A 13,835-nucleotide genomic window follows, 5' to 3' on the forward strand; every position below is an offset into this window, starting at 1 on the left:
GGTTGTTACTCACTGAAAGACCATACTGATGCCCATAACAAGTAGCCAAAGATAGCCCGTAGCTTTAAGGCCCTAACTTGAATGTTATCACTGAAGCAGAAAATCAATGCTGAACTTTTGAAATCTGTGACACTCGTGATTGATGATGCTGCAGTAGGTTGGAAGGCAGCAAAAACAGCACATCCATTTGCACTGGTAATGAGGGAGCTGTTAGAAATGACACATTTTCCGTGTTAACATAATGACTTCTTTCTGTGTCTAAGGAAGTTTTGTCCAATTTTTTAAAACAGATCTATTGAGATAGATTGACCTAAAAGCTTGTAGTATTTATATCGGCAAACCCAAACTTAATTCCAGATTGATCTACCGAAATAGGCAATCTATTTATCTCCTCATGGTTCAACGAATGAACCCTGGAAAGCCTGGCCCCAGATATGTTAGTGTTCCTGCCAACTCCATTGCTGTCATTGTCAAGCCAAACATGGCTGCTCCATAAGGAGTTGGCAAGAGAGCAGAAACAGATTGACATCTAGGCTAAGCCCCAGACATCTTGAGGGAGAATCTGCAGTGTCAAAACTTGAGGCCTACTGGCTGGGTTATGGATATCAAGCTGATGCCAGGCTGAAAGTAGTTTATTCCTGCTGTCTTGTAGAAGGCATTAAATGACACCTTGGCCTGCATATCTAAATGATTAATAAAAGTATGATACAACGTTGATGTTTGCTCAAGGGTTTTACTTTGTATTATTTCTGACCAGTAAAATAATGTGTTGATATTTTGTTTCCTAGGAGATAACAACGGTTGGCCCCATCTTTTTGACAAGTATTTTGGGATGCCCAACATCGACATCGGGACCAAGTCTGATAAATGCTGTAAGTATATGAAAGTTAACCTTTTACTGCAGTGGGCTAAATCAAGGTCACACAGAGTGTTTCTTGGTCTTCAACAAATCTATTTTGTAACAAAAGTATACACCTCACACATGGTTATGGGCTTAAGAAAAATAAGACACCTGTACCATGTCAGATAAAGATATACAGTACCGGTCAAATATTTTAGAACACCTACTCATTTAAGGGTTTTTCTTTATTTTTTACAATTTTCTACATTGTAGAATAATAGTGAAGACATCAAAACTATGAAAAAAACCGGAGTTTCGTAAAAAATATATATATATGTTGATTAATTATGAAATTATGAAATATATGAATAACATTCCACCCATGAGGCCACTAGGTCATTTGACTGCAGGAAAGGGCTACTCAGTGTACTCTGCCTTCCCTTGTTCCAATATCCATTATGCTTATGACAGGTAAGTTGGGTAAAGTGTATTCAAGAACCAATGAGCAAGTATATTAGTGCAGAATGACAACCTACCTACTGGATCTGTAGCTTTGAATAAAACAAATATCCATCCATCTTTTTTGTGGCAGTTTTATGATAACTTCAAAACTCAGTCTAGAGGAACATTTCTTGAAGACTTCTTGAGAGGAATACTACCATGCAAATACCCATATACAGTGCATTCGGAAAGTATTCAGACCCCTTCCCTTTTTCCACATTTTGTTACGTTACAGGCTTATTCTGAAATGGATTAAATGACATTTTCCCTTATTAATCTACATACAATACCCCATAATGACAAAGCGAAAACAGGTTTTTAGAAATTTTTGCACATTTATATGAAATTAAAAAATATTCCGACCCTTTGCTATGAGACACGAAATTGAGCTCAGGTACATCCTGTTTCCATTGGTCATCCTTGAGATGTTTCTGCAACTTGATTGTAGTCCACCTGTGGTCAATACAATTGATTGGACATGATTTGGAAAGGCACACACCTGTCTATATAAGGTCCCACAGTTGACAGTGCATTTCAGAGCAAAAACGAAGCCATGAGGTCGAAGGAATGTCCGTAGAGCTCCGAGACAGGATTGTGTCGAGGTACAGATCTGGGGAAGGGTACCAAAACATTTCTGCTGAATTGAAGGTCCCCAAGACCACCGTGGCCTCCATCACTCTTAAATGGAAGAAGTTTGGAACCACCAAGACTCTTCCTAGAGCTGGCTGGCCGGCCAAACTCAGATATCGGGGGAGAAGGGCCTTGGTCAGGTAGGTGACCAAGAACCCGATGGTCACTCTGACAGAGCTCCAGAGTTCCTCTGTGGAGATGGGAGAACCTTCCAGAAGGACAACCATCTCTGCAGCACTCCACCAACCAGGCCTTTATGGTAGAGTGGCCAGACGGAAGCCACTAGTAAGTAAAAGGCACATGACAGCCTGCTTGGAGTTTGCCAAAAGGCACCCAAAGGACTCAGACCATGAGAAACAAGATTCTCTGGTCTGATGAAACCAAGATTGAACTCTTTGGCCTGAATACCAAGCGTCACGTCTGGAGGAAACCTGGCACCATCCCTACGGTGAAGCATGGTTGTGGCAGAATCATGCTGTGGGGATGTTTTCAGTGGCAGGGACTGGGAGTCTAGTCAGGATCGAGGGAAAGTTGAACGGAGCAAAGTACAGAGAGATCCTTGATGAAAACCTGCTCCAGAGCGCTCAGGACCTCAGACTGGGGCGAAGGTTCACCTTCCAACAGGACAACAACCCTAAGCATACAGCCAAGACAATGCAGGAGTGGTACAAGTCTCTGAATGTCCTTGAGTGGCCCAGCCAGAGCCCAGACTTGAACCCGATCTAACATCTCTGGAGAAACCTGAAAATAGCTGTGCAGTGACACTCCCCATCCAACCTGACAGAGCTTGAGAGGATCTGCAGAGAAGAATGGGAGAAACTCCCCAAATACAGGTGTGCCAAGCTTGTAGCGTCATACCCAAAAAGACTCTAGGCTGTAATCGCTGCCAAATGTGCTTCAGCAAAGTTCTGAGTAAAGGGTCTGAATACTTATGTAAATGTGATATTTCAGTTTTGTATTTTTAATAAATGTGCTAATATTTATAAAAACAAGTTTTTGCTTTGTCATTATGGGGTATTGTGTGTAGATTGGTGAGGGAAAAATCAACTTAATCAATTTTAGAATAAGGCTGTAACGTAACAAAATGTGGAAGTCAAGGGGGTCTGAATACTTTCCGAATGCACTGTACTGTGGGTGTATCTTCTGCTGATTCACAGTGAATTGTATATTCACTTCATATTATTTATTGGACATCCATGTAATGTTTGTCTGGGCTGAATTATGTTCATAGACTTTGTGATTAAAAAACAGTTATGCAGACAGTGAAAGCAATTACATTGGCAATTATAATAATAATAATAATAATAATAATAATAATAATAATAATAATAACCTGTCGCACATGCTTAATAATTGTTTACTACACATATTTTAGTTTATGTAGATTTAGAAGCTGTTAAGACTCATAAAGTGAATGTAGTATCAGAGATCTTGAATGGTTCTCTTTTTCTTGACGTTGTAACCTCCACTGAGGGTATCTTATAATAATAATAATAATAATATGCCATTTAGCAGACGCTTTTATCCAAAGCGACTTACAGTCATGTGTGCATACATTTTAACGTATTATCTTAGAGTATGTAGGCTACTTTAGTGAAGTCATCAACATTCAACTTTTCTTCTCAAGTTTGAGTCCAAGTGTTTTATACTTATAATACAAATATTAAACAGTTTAAAAGTTTGAGTCTGTAAAGGGGATTTTCAGGTGAATACAAGAGAAGAGGGTTCTCGGAACAAGTCAATCATAAATAAATTATGTTTAATACAAGTTGCAACAGGGAGACAACCTCCAGCATAGAAAAGTCTAACGATATTATGAAACTACAGGATGATAATGTGATATGGCATGAGAAATACCTTTACTGTGATATATTCGAGCGATATCAGTATCATATTGCACTATGACTGCATCTATAAGTTGCTATGAATGTCTATAACAAGCTGCTTCAAGTAAAATGTTACTGTTACATCATCGTTAAAGGTAGAGTCAGTGATTCACCTGATTCACAAAGTAAACAGCAATATCAAGCCGACTTCCGTAAAAGCGTTGCAACAGAGTAAAGCACACCTCACAGAAATGCTTTGTGATTGCATTGTCTTGCATCACGCTTGAATTTAAATGTACTTTTTTTCCATACTCAAGTCATGTCATGTACCACTGACTCCAAATCCAATTCCCTGCAAACAAGAATACAAGTTCTGCAATATTGCTACCCGATTCTTTTTTATTTATTTAACCAGGCAAGTCAATTAAGAACACATAATGATTTACAATGACGGCTTGGCAAGAGGCAAAAGGCCTCCTGTGGGGATGGGGTCTGGGATAAAATAATTTTAACAAAAAACGATGTAAGACAAAACAGACAACACAGACAGAAGACTCTGACAACAGCACAAACACAACAGCAAACAAACGTGGATGTGTGTGTGTGCGTGCAGGCATGTGTGTGAAGTAAAACAACATGCTTCCTTACATACTGCAACGCAAACTAGTGACATCGGGTGACAACTAGAAACAACTACAGTATGTCTCAACAACCTGTTCATCTATTTGTCCTTTAAACTCCTCCAGGGACACCATGTCCTGGAGTTTTAGGTTGGCTTAGAGGGAATTCCAAGACCAGGGGGCTGAGTAATGAAATGACCTTTTTCCATGCTTTGTGCAAATTTTCAGGACTATTAGCATAAAACAAGATTGAGCTTGTATGTGTTTTCATTTCGAGCTAGAAGAGAGGATTACCTGTCCTTTTGTCACAGACTGAAGACCCAAGTAGTAAGAATGTATCATTGTGGGTTTATCCCATTGATTTGGCCTGAACAGCCTTGCATTCTCAACCCACTTGTATGAAGTTCCTCTCAGAAGTTCCTCTCAGTGGTTATAGCTATAGTGAAACATGCATTTTTGCACTCAAAATAGATGTTGAGCCATCCCTATAGAATAGGCTATTTCAAACATCTCATGGCAACCATTTCCATTGAAATGACACAATACAAACTATTCCCATTTATACTGAAAAAATATATAAACGCAACATGCAACAATTTCTAATAATTTACTGAATTACAGTTCATATAAGGAAATCAGTAAATAATAAATTAATTAATTAGGCCCTAATCTATGGATTTCACATGATTGGGAATACAGACATGCATCTGTTGGTCACAGATATCTTAGAAAAAAGGTAGGGGCGTGGATCAGAAAACCAGTCAGTATCTGGTGTGACCACCATTTTCCTCATGCAGCTGGATCTCGTCACGATATCTCTGTGCATTCAAATTGCCATCGATAAAATTCAGTTGTGTTCGTTGTCCGTAGCTTATGCCTGCCCATACCATAACCCCACCGCCACAATGGGGCAAATTCTCTAAAACAACATTGGAGGCGACATATAGAAGAGAAATGAACATAAAATTATCTGGCAACAGCTCTGGTGGACACACCTGCAGTCAGCATGCCAATTACACGCCCCCTCAAAACTTGAGACATCTGTGGCATTGTGTTGTGTAACAAAACTGCACATTTTAGAGTGGCCTTTTATTGTCCCCAGCACAAGGTGCACCTGTGTAATGATCATGCTGCTTAAACAGCTTCTTGATATGCCACACCTGTCAGGTGGATGGATTATCTTGGCAAAGGAGAAATGCACACTAACAGGGATGTAAACAAATGTGTCCACAAAATTTGAGAGAAATAAGCTTTTTGTGCGTGTGGAACATTTCTGGGATATTTTATTTCAGCTTATTGAACATGGGACAAACACTTTACATTTTTGATCAGTGTAGCTTTCCTATTGGGCTAACTTAGCAGCAGCTCCTTCTTGGGGTCCGCATTAAATGAATTCATATTATTACACACTCAGGTTTGAAAGACCACACAAAGGTTTATCAATTGTTATTGTCTTGAAGTGATATGGTCAAATATGGCTTTTTTCAATGAACATTAGAACAAAACGGTCATAAACTATGATAGAAATGAACAATGAATGGACTCCACCACTGTCTGGAGCAGTATGACTCCTTCAGTTGTTTTACCTTCAATAGGCCCCAAAATCTAATCGAATCATGTTCATTACTTTTGGGCATGGATATGAAGATGGATATTGCTTCTCTGGATGTTTCAAAGTAAAAGTATTTATTGGGACATAATTATGTATTTAGTTGTTGCCAATCAGTGCACAATGCAAAATGTCACGGCAACAGAAATGAGTTTTCATCATTAATAGATGATAAGAGTATCACATTTAAATTAGGCCTTTCATCAGATGTCCATATAGCACTCTGTGTAGGATATGGGGCGTGCTCATCTACAATTAGTGCTCTTCAAAAGTATTTGACAGAAAAACACAATCCTAGGCCATTTGCTCTCTCCACATCCATTTCATGCTAAATGTGAGACACAGTTATGTTTCACATTTCATTGTTATATAAAAGTATGTTCTTTAACATCGTTTTATACCATCAATCTGCCTACAATGATAGACTTTCCCTTTCGCTCATTTTCTCCGGAATCTGTTGTGGTGTTGTCAGTGGCGATTTTAGCATGTAAATCTTGGTGTGGCAAACTCAATTATATATATTTTTTATGCATGCCAGAAAAGCCACTACACAACACAACACAACACAACACTAAACAATACATTAGTTGCACTATAACGGTGACAAAGAGTGCCCACAAACTGTTAGTATAAGCAAGTGCAAGCAAACGAGCTGCAACGAGGTAGGCTTATTCGTTCAGCACTTTCAAAATGGACACCAACAGAAATTCAGATAGATGCCTCCTGAGTGGTGCAGCGGTCTAAGGAACTGCATCGCAGTGCTTGAGGCGTCACCACAGACCCGGGTTCGATCCCAGGCTGTGTCACAGCCGGCTGCGACAAGTAGACCCATGAGGCGGCGCAAAATTGGCCTAGTGCCGTCCGGGTTAGGGGAGGGTTTGGCCGGCAGGGATGTCCTTGTCCCATCGTGCTCTAGCGACTCCTTGTGGCGGGCCGGGTGCATAGACGCTGACTTCGGTTGCCAGTTGTACGGTGTTTCCTCCAACACATTGGTGCGGCTGGCTTTCGGGTTAAGTGAGCAGTCTGTCAAGAAGCAGTGCGGCTTGGCAGGGTTGTGTTTCGGAGGACGGGAGTTGCAGTGATTGGACAGGACTGTAACTACCAATTGGATATCCCGAAATTGGGGTAAAAAGTACATAAAATAAAAATAGATTCAGATAGATGTTTGTTCAGAAAAATTCTGCAAGATGTTGAGGCCTCAACTTTACTCTTCTTTAAGTCACCACACAGATGTACAAACTATGGCATAAGGGAACGATGAGCGCATAAGAGGCAATCCGTAATTTCGACTAAGACATTAATGAACAAGCTAAGATGGACGTGCCTTGCAAAAGTATTCATCCCCCTTGGCGTCTTTCCTATTTTGTTGCATTACAACCTGTAATTTAAATTGATTTTTATTTGGATATCATGTAATGGACATACACAAAATAGTCCAAATTGGTGAAGTGAAATTAATTTTCTTTTGCAAAAAAACTATACAAAATAAATAACGGAAAAGTGGTGCGTGCATATGTATTCATCCCCTTTGCTATGAAGCCCCTAAATAAGGTCTGGTGCAACCAATTACCTTCAGAAGTCACAAAATTAGTTCAATAAAATCCACCTGTGCAATCTAAGTGTCACATGATCTCAGTATATATACACCTGTTCTGAAAGGCCCCAGAGTCTGCAAAACCACTAAGCAAGGGGCACCACCAAGCAAGCGACACCATGAAGACCAAGGAGCTCTCCAAACAGGTCAGGGACAAAGTTGTGGAGAAGTACAGATCAGGGTTGGGTTATAAAATAATATCCGAAACTTTGAACATCCCACGGAGCACCATTAAATCCATTATAAAAAAATGGAAAGAATATGGCACCACAACAAACCTGCCAAGAGAGGGCTGCCCACCAAAACTCACGGACCAGGCAAGGAGAGCATTAATCAGAGAGGCAACAAAGAGACCAAAGATAACCCTGAAGGAGCTGCAAAGCTCCACAGCGGAGATTGGAGTATCTGTCCATAGGACCACTTTAAGCCGGACACTCCACAGAGCTGGGCTTTACGGAAGAGTGGCCAGAAAAAAGCCATTGCTTAAAGAAAAAAATAAGCAAACACGTTTGGTGTTCGCCAAAAGGCATGTTGGAGACTCCCCAAACATATGGAAGAAGGTACTCTGGTCAGATGAGACTAAAGTTGAGCTTTATGGCCATCAAGGAAAGCGCTATGTCTGGCGCAAACCCAACACCTCTCATCACCCCGAGAACAAGCTGTGGGGATGTTTTTCATCAGCAGGGACTGGGAAACTGGTCAGAATTGAAGGAATGATGGATGGCGCAAAATACAGGGAAATTGTTGAGGGAAACCTGTTTCAGTCTTCCAGAGATTTGAGACTGGGACGGAGGTTCACCTTCCAGCAGGACAATGACCCTAAGCATACTGCTAAAGCAACACTTGAGTGGTTTAAGGGGAACCATTTAAATGTCTTGGAATGGCCTAGTCAAAGCCCAGACCTCAATCCAATTGAGAATCTGTGGTATGACTTAAAGATTGATGTACACCTGCAAAACCCATCCAACTTGACAAGGAGCTGGAGCAGTTTTGCCTTGAAGAATGGGCAAAAATCCCAGTGGCTAGATGTGCCAAGCTTATAGAGACATACCCCAAGAGACTTGCAGCTGTAATTGCTGCAAAAGGTGGCTCTACCATGTATTGACTTTGGGGGGGGGGGGGGTGAATAGTTATACACGCTCAAGTTTTCAGTTTTTTTGTCTTATTTCTTGTTTGTTTCACCCAAAAATGTATTTTGCATCTTCAAAGTGGTAGGCATGTTGTGTAAATCAAATGATACAAACCCCACAAAAATCCATTTTAATTCCAGGTTGTAAGGCAACAAAACAGGGAAAATGCCATTTTGTTCAGCACTTTTGAAATGTACAGCGACATAATTCTGAAAATAGGCCGTTCTTACAGTATTCTCCCTGTACACCTAGTCAGAACCGTAGGATAAATAAAGGGTGGGCAGCCCTCTCTAAGCAGACAAAGAAAGCTCTTACAGTATTCGATGATGACATTTCTGGCTATAGGCTACATGTGCACCACCAAGTGAGAACAGTAGGCTAAATTCTGACGGTGAAAGGGACCAAATTATTAGGGTGACGCACATGGGCTACTAACAGCTTACTACACAACGTACACTTAGTATTACTGTCTTAGCTACAGTATACATATCTCCCTGGCATATTACATAATTTATACAGCAGCATACAATACATTTTGGGACTCACCGTTGTTGTGCTGTGCTCACTTGAACAGGAAGGTGGCGCGACGGTCCTTCTTGTGGGCAAATTTTGTCATCAAAGTCTGGTATTCTCTGGATTAATGGTGCTTTCAACACAACTGGGAACTCAGAAAAAAAACAAGGTTGAATCATGACATCAGTGATCTTCAGGTCGGAGATCTAGAAAGTGCCCGAGTTCCCGACTTGGAATTCCGATTTGGATGACCGTTCAAAACTTATTTTCTCAGTCGGAACTTTGCCCCACCTATTTTAATGCAGGACAATAAATTCAAGTTTTGTAGCTTTACTGTAATTAATTTCTGTGAGGATAGATTACTTCTACCTAGATATTATAGGAGTCACATGTAACATTTTAGCAATATATATTTTTTAAATAACATGGTTTAGCAATGCCTAATCTCCCGTGGGCAGATTATGTGTGTAGACCAAAGAATCTACAGGCACTGAATGGGATGCGTGAGGTAATGAGCAGCATTGGGGTAGGGGTAAGTCATAACCTACACTTGTGTTTTGTTTTTTACATATTGATAGCCCGAGTCGTTCAAGGAATTCGGGACATGGGTGACTAGTTAACGTTTGTTTGGCTCTCTCTGTGTGTTCGTGCCGTGAAAGGAGGGGTTCTTCTTTGTCTGAAAGCAATGGCTAGCTAGTTTGCTAACTATTCTAGCTAACTAACTGGCTGAATAAGTTGACGACGCACTCGCTCAAGCTGTCGGGACTAACCCACAACGTTAGACACGGACACGAACGATCTGCTTGCGTGTTGATACACTGGTGGTTTGTTGTGGCCGAGTATTGGCGCTAAACCGTGTTGTTGGAGACCGGCATGCTAGCTGGCTGTGGCGTCTTATGACGAGGTGCCCGGACGTTTTTCACGGAATAATACTGCACCTAGTTAGCTAGCTGAATAAACTAAGTTAGTCTATTCCTAGAAAACATTGAACCGCTGTAGTTTACAACAATTATAGTTTCTGAGGTGGAAGTTGGGAGAGTTATATTTGGGAGTTGTGGTGAGGGAGGCCCCGCTCTCTCCTTTCCCAGATGTTTAGTTCATTTCATTCCGATCTACTCTGCATTATTGTAGCCATCTGCTGCACCCTGTCAACTATGCCTCTGCCTATCCCTGTTCTCTCCTCTCCGCACAGGCTACACAAACGCCTCACACCGCGTGGCTGCTGCCTCTCTAACCTGGTGGTCCCTGCACGCACGACCCACGTGGAGTTCCAGGTCTCAGGCAGCCTCTGGAACTGCCGTTCTGCTGCCAACAAGGCAGAGTTCATCTCAGCCTATGCTACCCTCCAGTCCCTCGACTTCTTGGCGCTGACGGAAACATGGATTACCACTGAAAACACTGCTACTCCTGCTGCTCTCTCCTCGTCTGACCATGTGTTCTCGCATACCCCGAGAGCATCTGGTCAGCGGGGTGGTGGCACAGGAATCCTCATCTCTCCCAAGTGGACATTCTCAATTTTTCCCCTGACCCATCTGTCTATCTCTTCATTTGAATTCCATGCTGTCACAGTCACTAGCCCATTTAAGCTTAATATCCTTGTCATCTATCGCCCTCCAGGTTCCCTTGGAGAGTTCATCAATGAGCTTGACGCCTTGATAAGTTCCTTTCCTGAGGATGGCTCACCCCTCACAGTTCTGGGGGATTTCAACCTCCCTACGTCTACATTTGACTCATTTCTCTCTGCCTCCTTCTTTCCACTCCTCTCCTCTTTTGACCTCACACTCTCACCGTCCCCCCCCCCCTACTCACAAGACAGGCAATACGCTTGACCTCATCTTTACTAGATGCTGTTGTTCTACTAATCTCACTGCAACTCCCCTCCAAGTCTCCGACCACTACTTTGTATCCTTTTCTCTCTCCCTCTCCTCCAACACTACTCACTCTGCCCCTACACAGATGGTAATGCGCCGTCGCAACCTTCGCTCTCTCTCTCCCGCTACTCTCTCCTCTTCCATCCTATCATCTCTTCCCTCTGCTCAATCCTTCTCCCTCCAATCTCCTGATTCTGCCTCCTCAACCCTCCTATCCTCCCTTTCTGCATCCTTTGACTCTCTATGTCCCCTATCCTCCCGACCGGCTCGGTCCTCCCCTCCAGCTCCGTGGCTTGATGACTCATTGCGAGCTCACAGAACAGAGCTCCGGGCAGCTGAGCGGAAATGGAAGAAAACTAAACTCCCTGCGGACCTGGCATCTTTTCACTCCCTCCTCTCTACATTTTCTTCATCTGTTTCTGCTGCTAAGGCCACTTTCTACCACTCTAAATTCCAAGCATCTGCCTCTAACCCTAGGAAGCTCTTTGCCACATTCTCCTCCCTGCTGAATCCCCCCCCCCCCCCCCTCCTCCCTCTCTGTGGATGACTTCGTCAACCATTTTGAAAAGAAGGTTGACAACATCCGATCCTCGTTTGTTAAGTAAAATGACACTGCTGGTCCTGCTCACACTGCCCTACCCTATGCTTTGACTTCTTTCTCCCCTCTCTCTCCAGATAAAATCTTGCGACTTGTGACGGCAGGCCGCCCAACAACCTGCCCGCTTGACCCTATCCCCTCCTCTCTTCTCCAGACCATCTCCGGTGACCTTCTCCCTTACCTCACCTCGCTGATCAACTCATCCTTGACCGCTGGCTATGTCCCTTCCGTCTTCAAGAGAGCGAGAGTTGCACCCCTTCTCAAAAAACCAACACTCGATCCCTCTGATGTCAACAACTACAGACCAGTATCCCTTCTTTCTTTTCTCTCCAAAACTATTGAGCGTGCCGTCTTTAGCCAACTCTCTTGCTATCTCTCTCAGAATGACCTTCTTGATCCAAACCAGTCAGGTTTCAAGACTGGTCATTCAACTGAGACTGCTCTTCTCTGTGTCACGGAGGCTCTCCGCACTGCTAAAGCTAACTCTCTCTCCTCTGCTCTTGTCCTTCTAGACCTGTCTGCTGCCTTTGATACTGTGAACCATCAGATCCTCCTCTCCACCCTCTCCGAGCTGGGCATCTCCGGCGCGGCTCACTCTTGGATTGCGTCCTACCTGACCGGTCGCTCCTACCAAGTGGCGTGGCGAGAAGCTGTCTCCGCACCACGTGCTCTCATCACTGGTGTCCCCCAGGGCTCAGTTCTAGGCCCTCTCCTATTCTCGCTATACACCAAGTCACTTGGCTCTGTCATATCCTCACATGGCCTCTCCTATCATTGCTACGCTGACGACACACAACTAATCTTCTCCTTTCCCCCTTCTGATAACCAGGTGGCGAATCGCATCTCTGCATGTCTGGCAGACATATCAGTATGGATGACGGATCACCACCTCAAGCTGAACCTTGGCAAGACGGAGCTGCTCTTCCTCCCGGGGAAGGACTGCCCGTTCCATGATCTCGCCATCACGGTTGACAACTCCATTGTGTCCTCCTCCCAGAGTGCGAAGAGCCTTGGCGTGACCCTGGACAACACCCTGTCGTTCTCCGCTAACATCAAGGCGGTGACCCGATCCTGTAGGTTCATGCTCTACAACATTCGGAGAGTACGACCCTGCCTTACACAGGAAGCGGCACAGGTCCTAATCCAGGCACTTGTCATCTCCCGTCTGGATTACTGCAACTCGCTGTTGGCTGGGCTCCCTGCCTGTGCCATTAAACCCCTACAACTCATCCAGAATGCCGCAGCCCGTCTGGTGTTCAACCTTCCCAAGTTCTCTCACGTCACCCCGCTCCTCCGCACACTCCACTGGCTTCCAGTTGAAGCTCGCATCTGCTACAAGACCATGGTGCTTGCCTACGGAGCTGTGAGGGGAACGGCACCTCCGTACCTTCAGGCTCTGATCAGTCCCTACACCCAAACGAGGGCACTGCGTTCATCCACCTCTGGCCTGCTGGCTCCCCTACCTCTGCGGAAGCATAGTTCCCGCTCAGCCCAGTCAAAACTGTTCGCTGCTCTGGCACCCCAATGGTGGAACAAGCTCCCTCACGACGCCAGGACGGCGGAGTCACTCACCACCTTCCGGAGACATTTGAAACCCCATCTCTTTAAGGAACACCTGGGATAGGATAAAGTAATCCTTCTACCCCCCCCCCCCCCCCCCCCTTACTCCAACCCCCAAATGGATCATAACCTGATTGATTTAATATGTTTCAAATAAGAAAGATCATAATTAAAATGGCTGTTAACAATGATTTAACAAGAGAAAACCACAGAATGCAGTTAATAGTGTGGTCACACAGGTATTACCAAGTCTGTTGAGAATAACGTTTAGAGTTTGTTGACATGTGTAAATAAATACATCATAAATTCATCCAAGGGAATACTGTAAATCCCCTTCAGTCATAAACCATGTCTATATCAAGTATTCATTACACAGCCATGATAAAAGTATTAATTACACAGCCATGATAAAAGTTTTCATTACACAGCCATGATAAAGGTTTCATTACACAGCCATGACAAAGGTATTCATTACACAGCCATGATAAAGGTACAGTTGAAGTCGGAAGTTTACATACACTTAGGTTGGAGTCATTCAAACT

The 13,835-nt window shown here is 43.4% G+C and overlaps 1 protein-coding gene across 1 annotated transcript in view; it reads left to right on the top strand.

Annotated features, from left to right (window-relative positions):
• Window positions 1-13,835, top strand: part of LOC311107223 (relaxin receptor 1-like) — a gene marked incomplete at both ends in the record, with an annotated part of 92,171 nt that overhangs the window by 53,526 nt on the left and 24,810 nt on the right. Inside the window, one exon of the mRNA XM_084149714.1 lies at window positions 789-872. Within this exon, the coding sequence (XP_084005840.1) occupies window positions 789-872 (84 nt within the window). The remainder of the gene's footprint in view (window positions 1-788; window positions 873-13,835) is intronic.

Source organism: Coregonus lavaretus (genome assembly GCF_964263955.1).
Source record: "Coregonus lavaretus genome assembly, chromosome: 32".
Lineage (NCBI taxonomy): Eukaryota > Metazoa > Chordata > Actinopteri > Salmoniformes > Salmonidae > Coregonus > Coregonus lavaretus.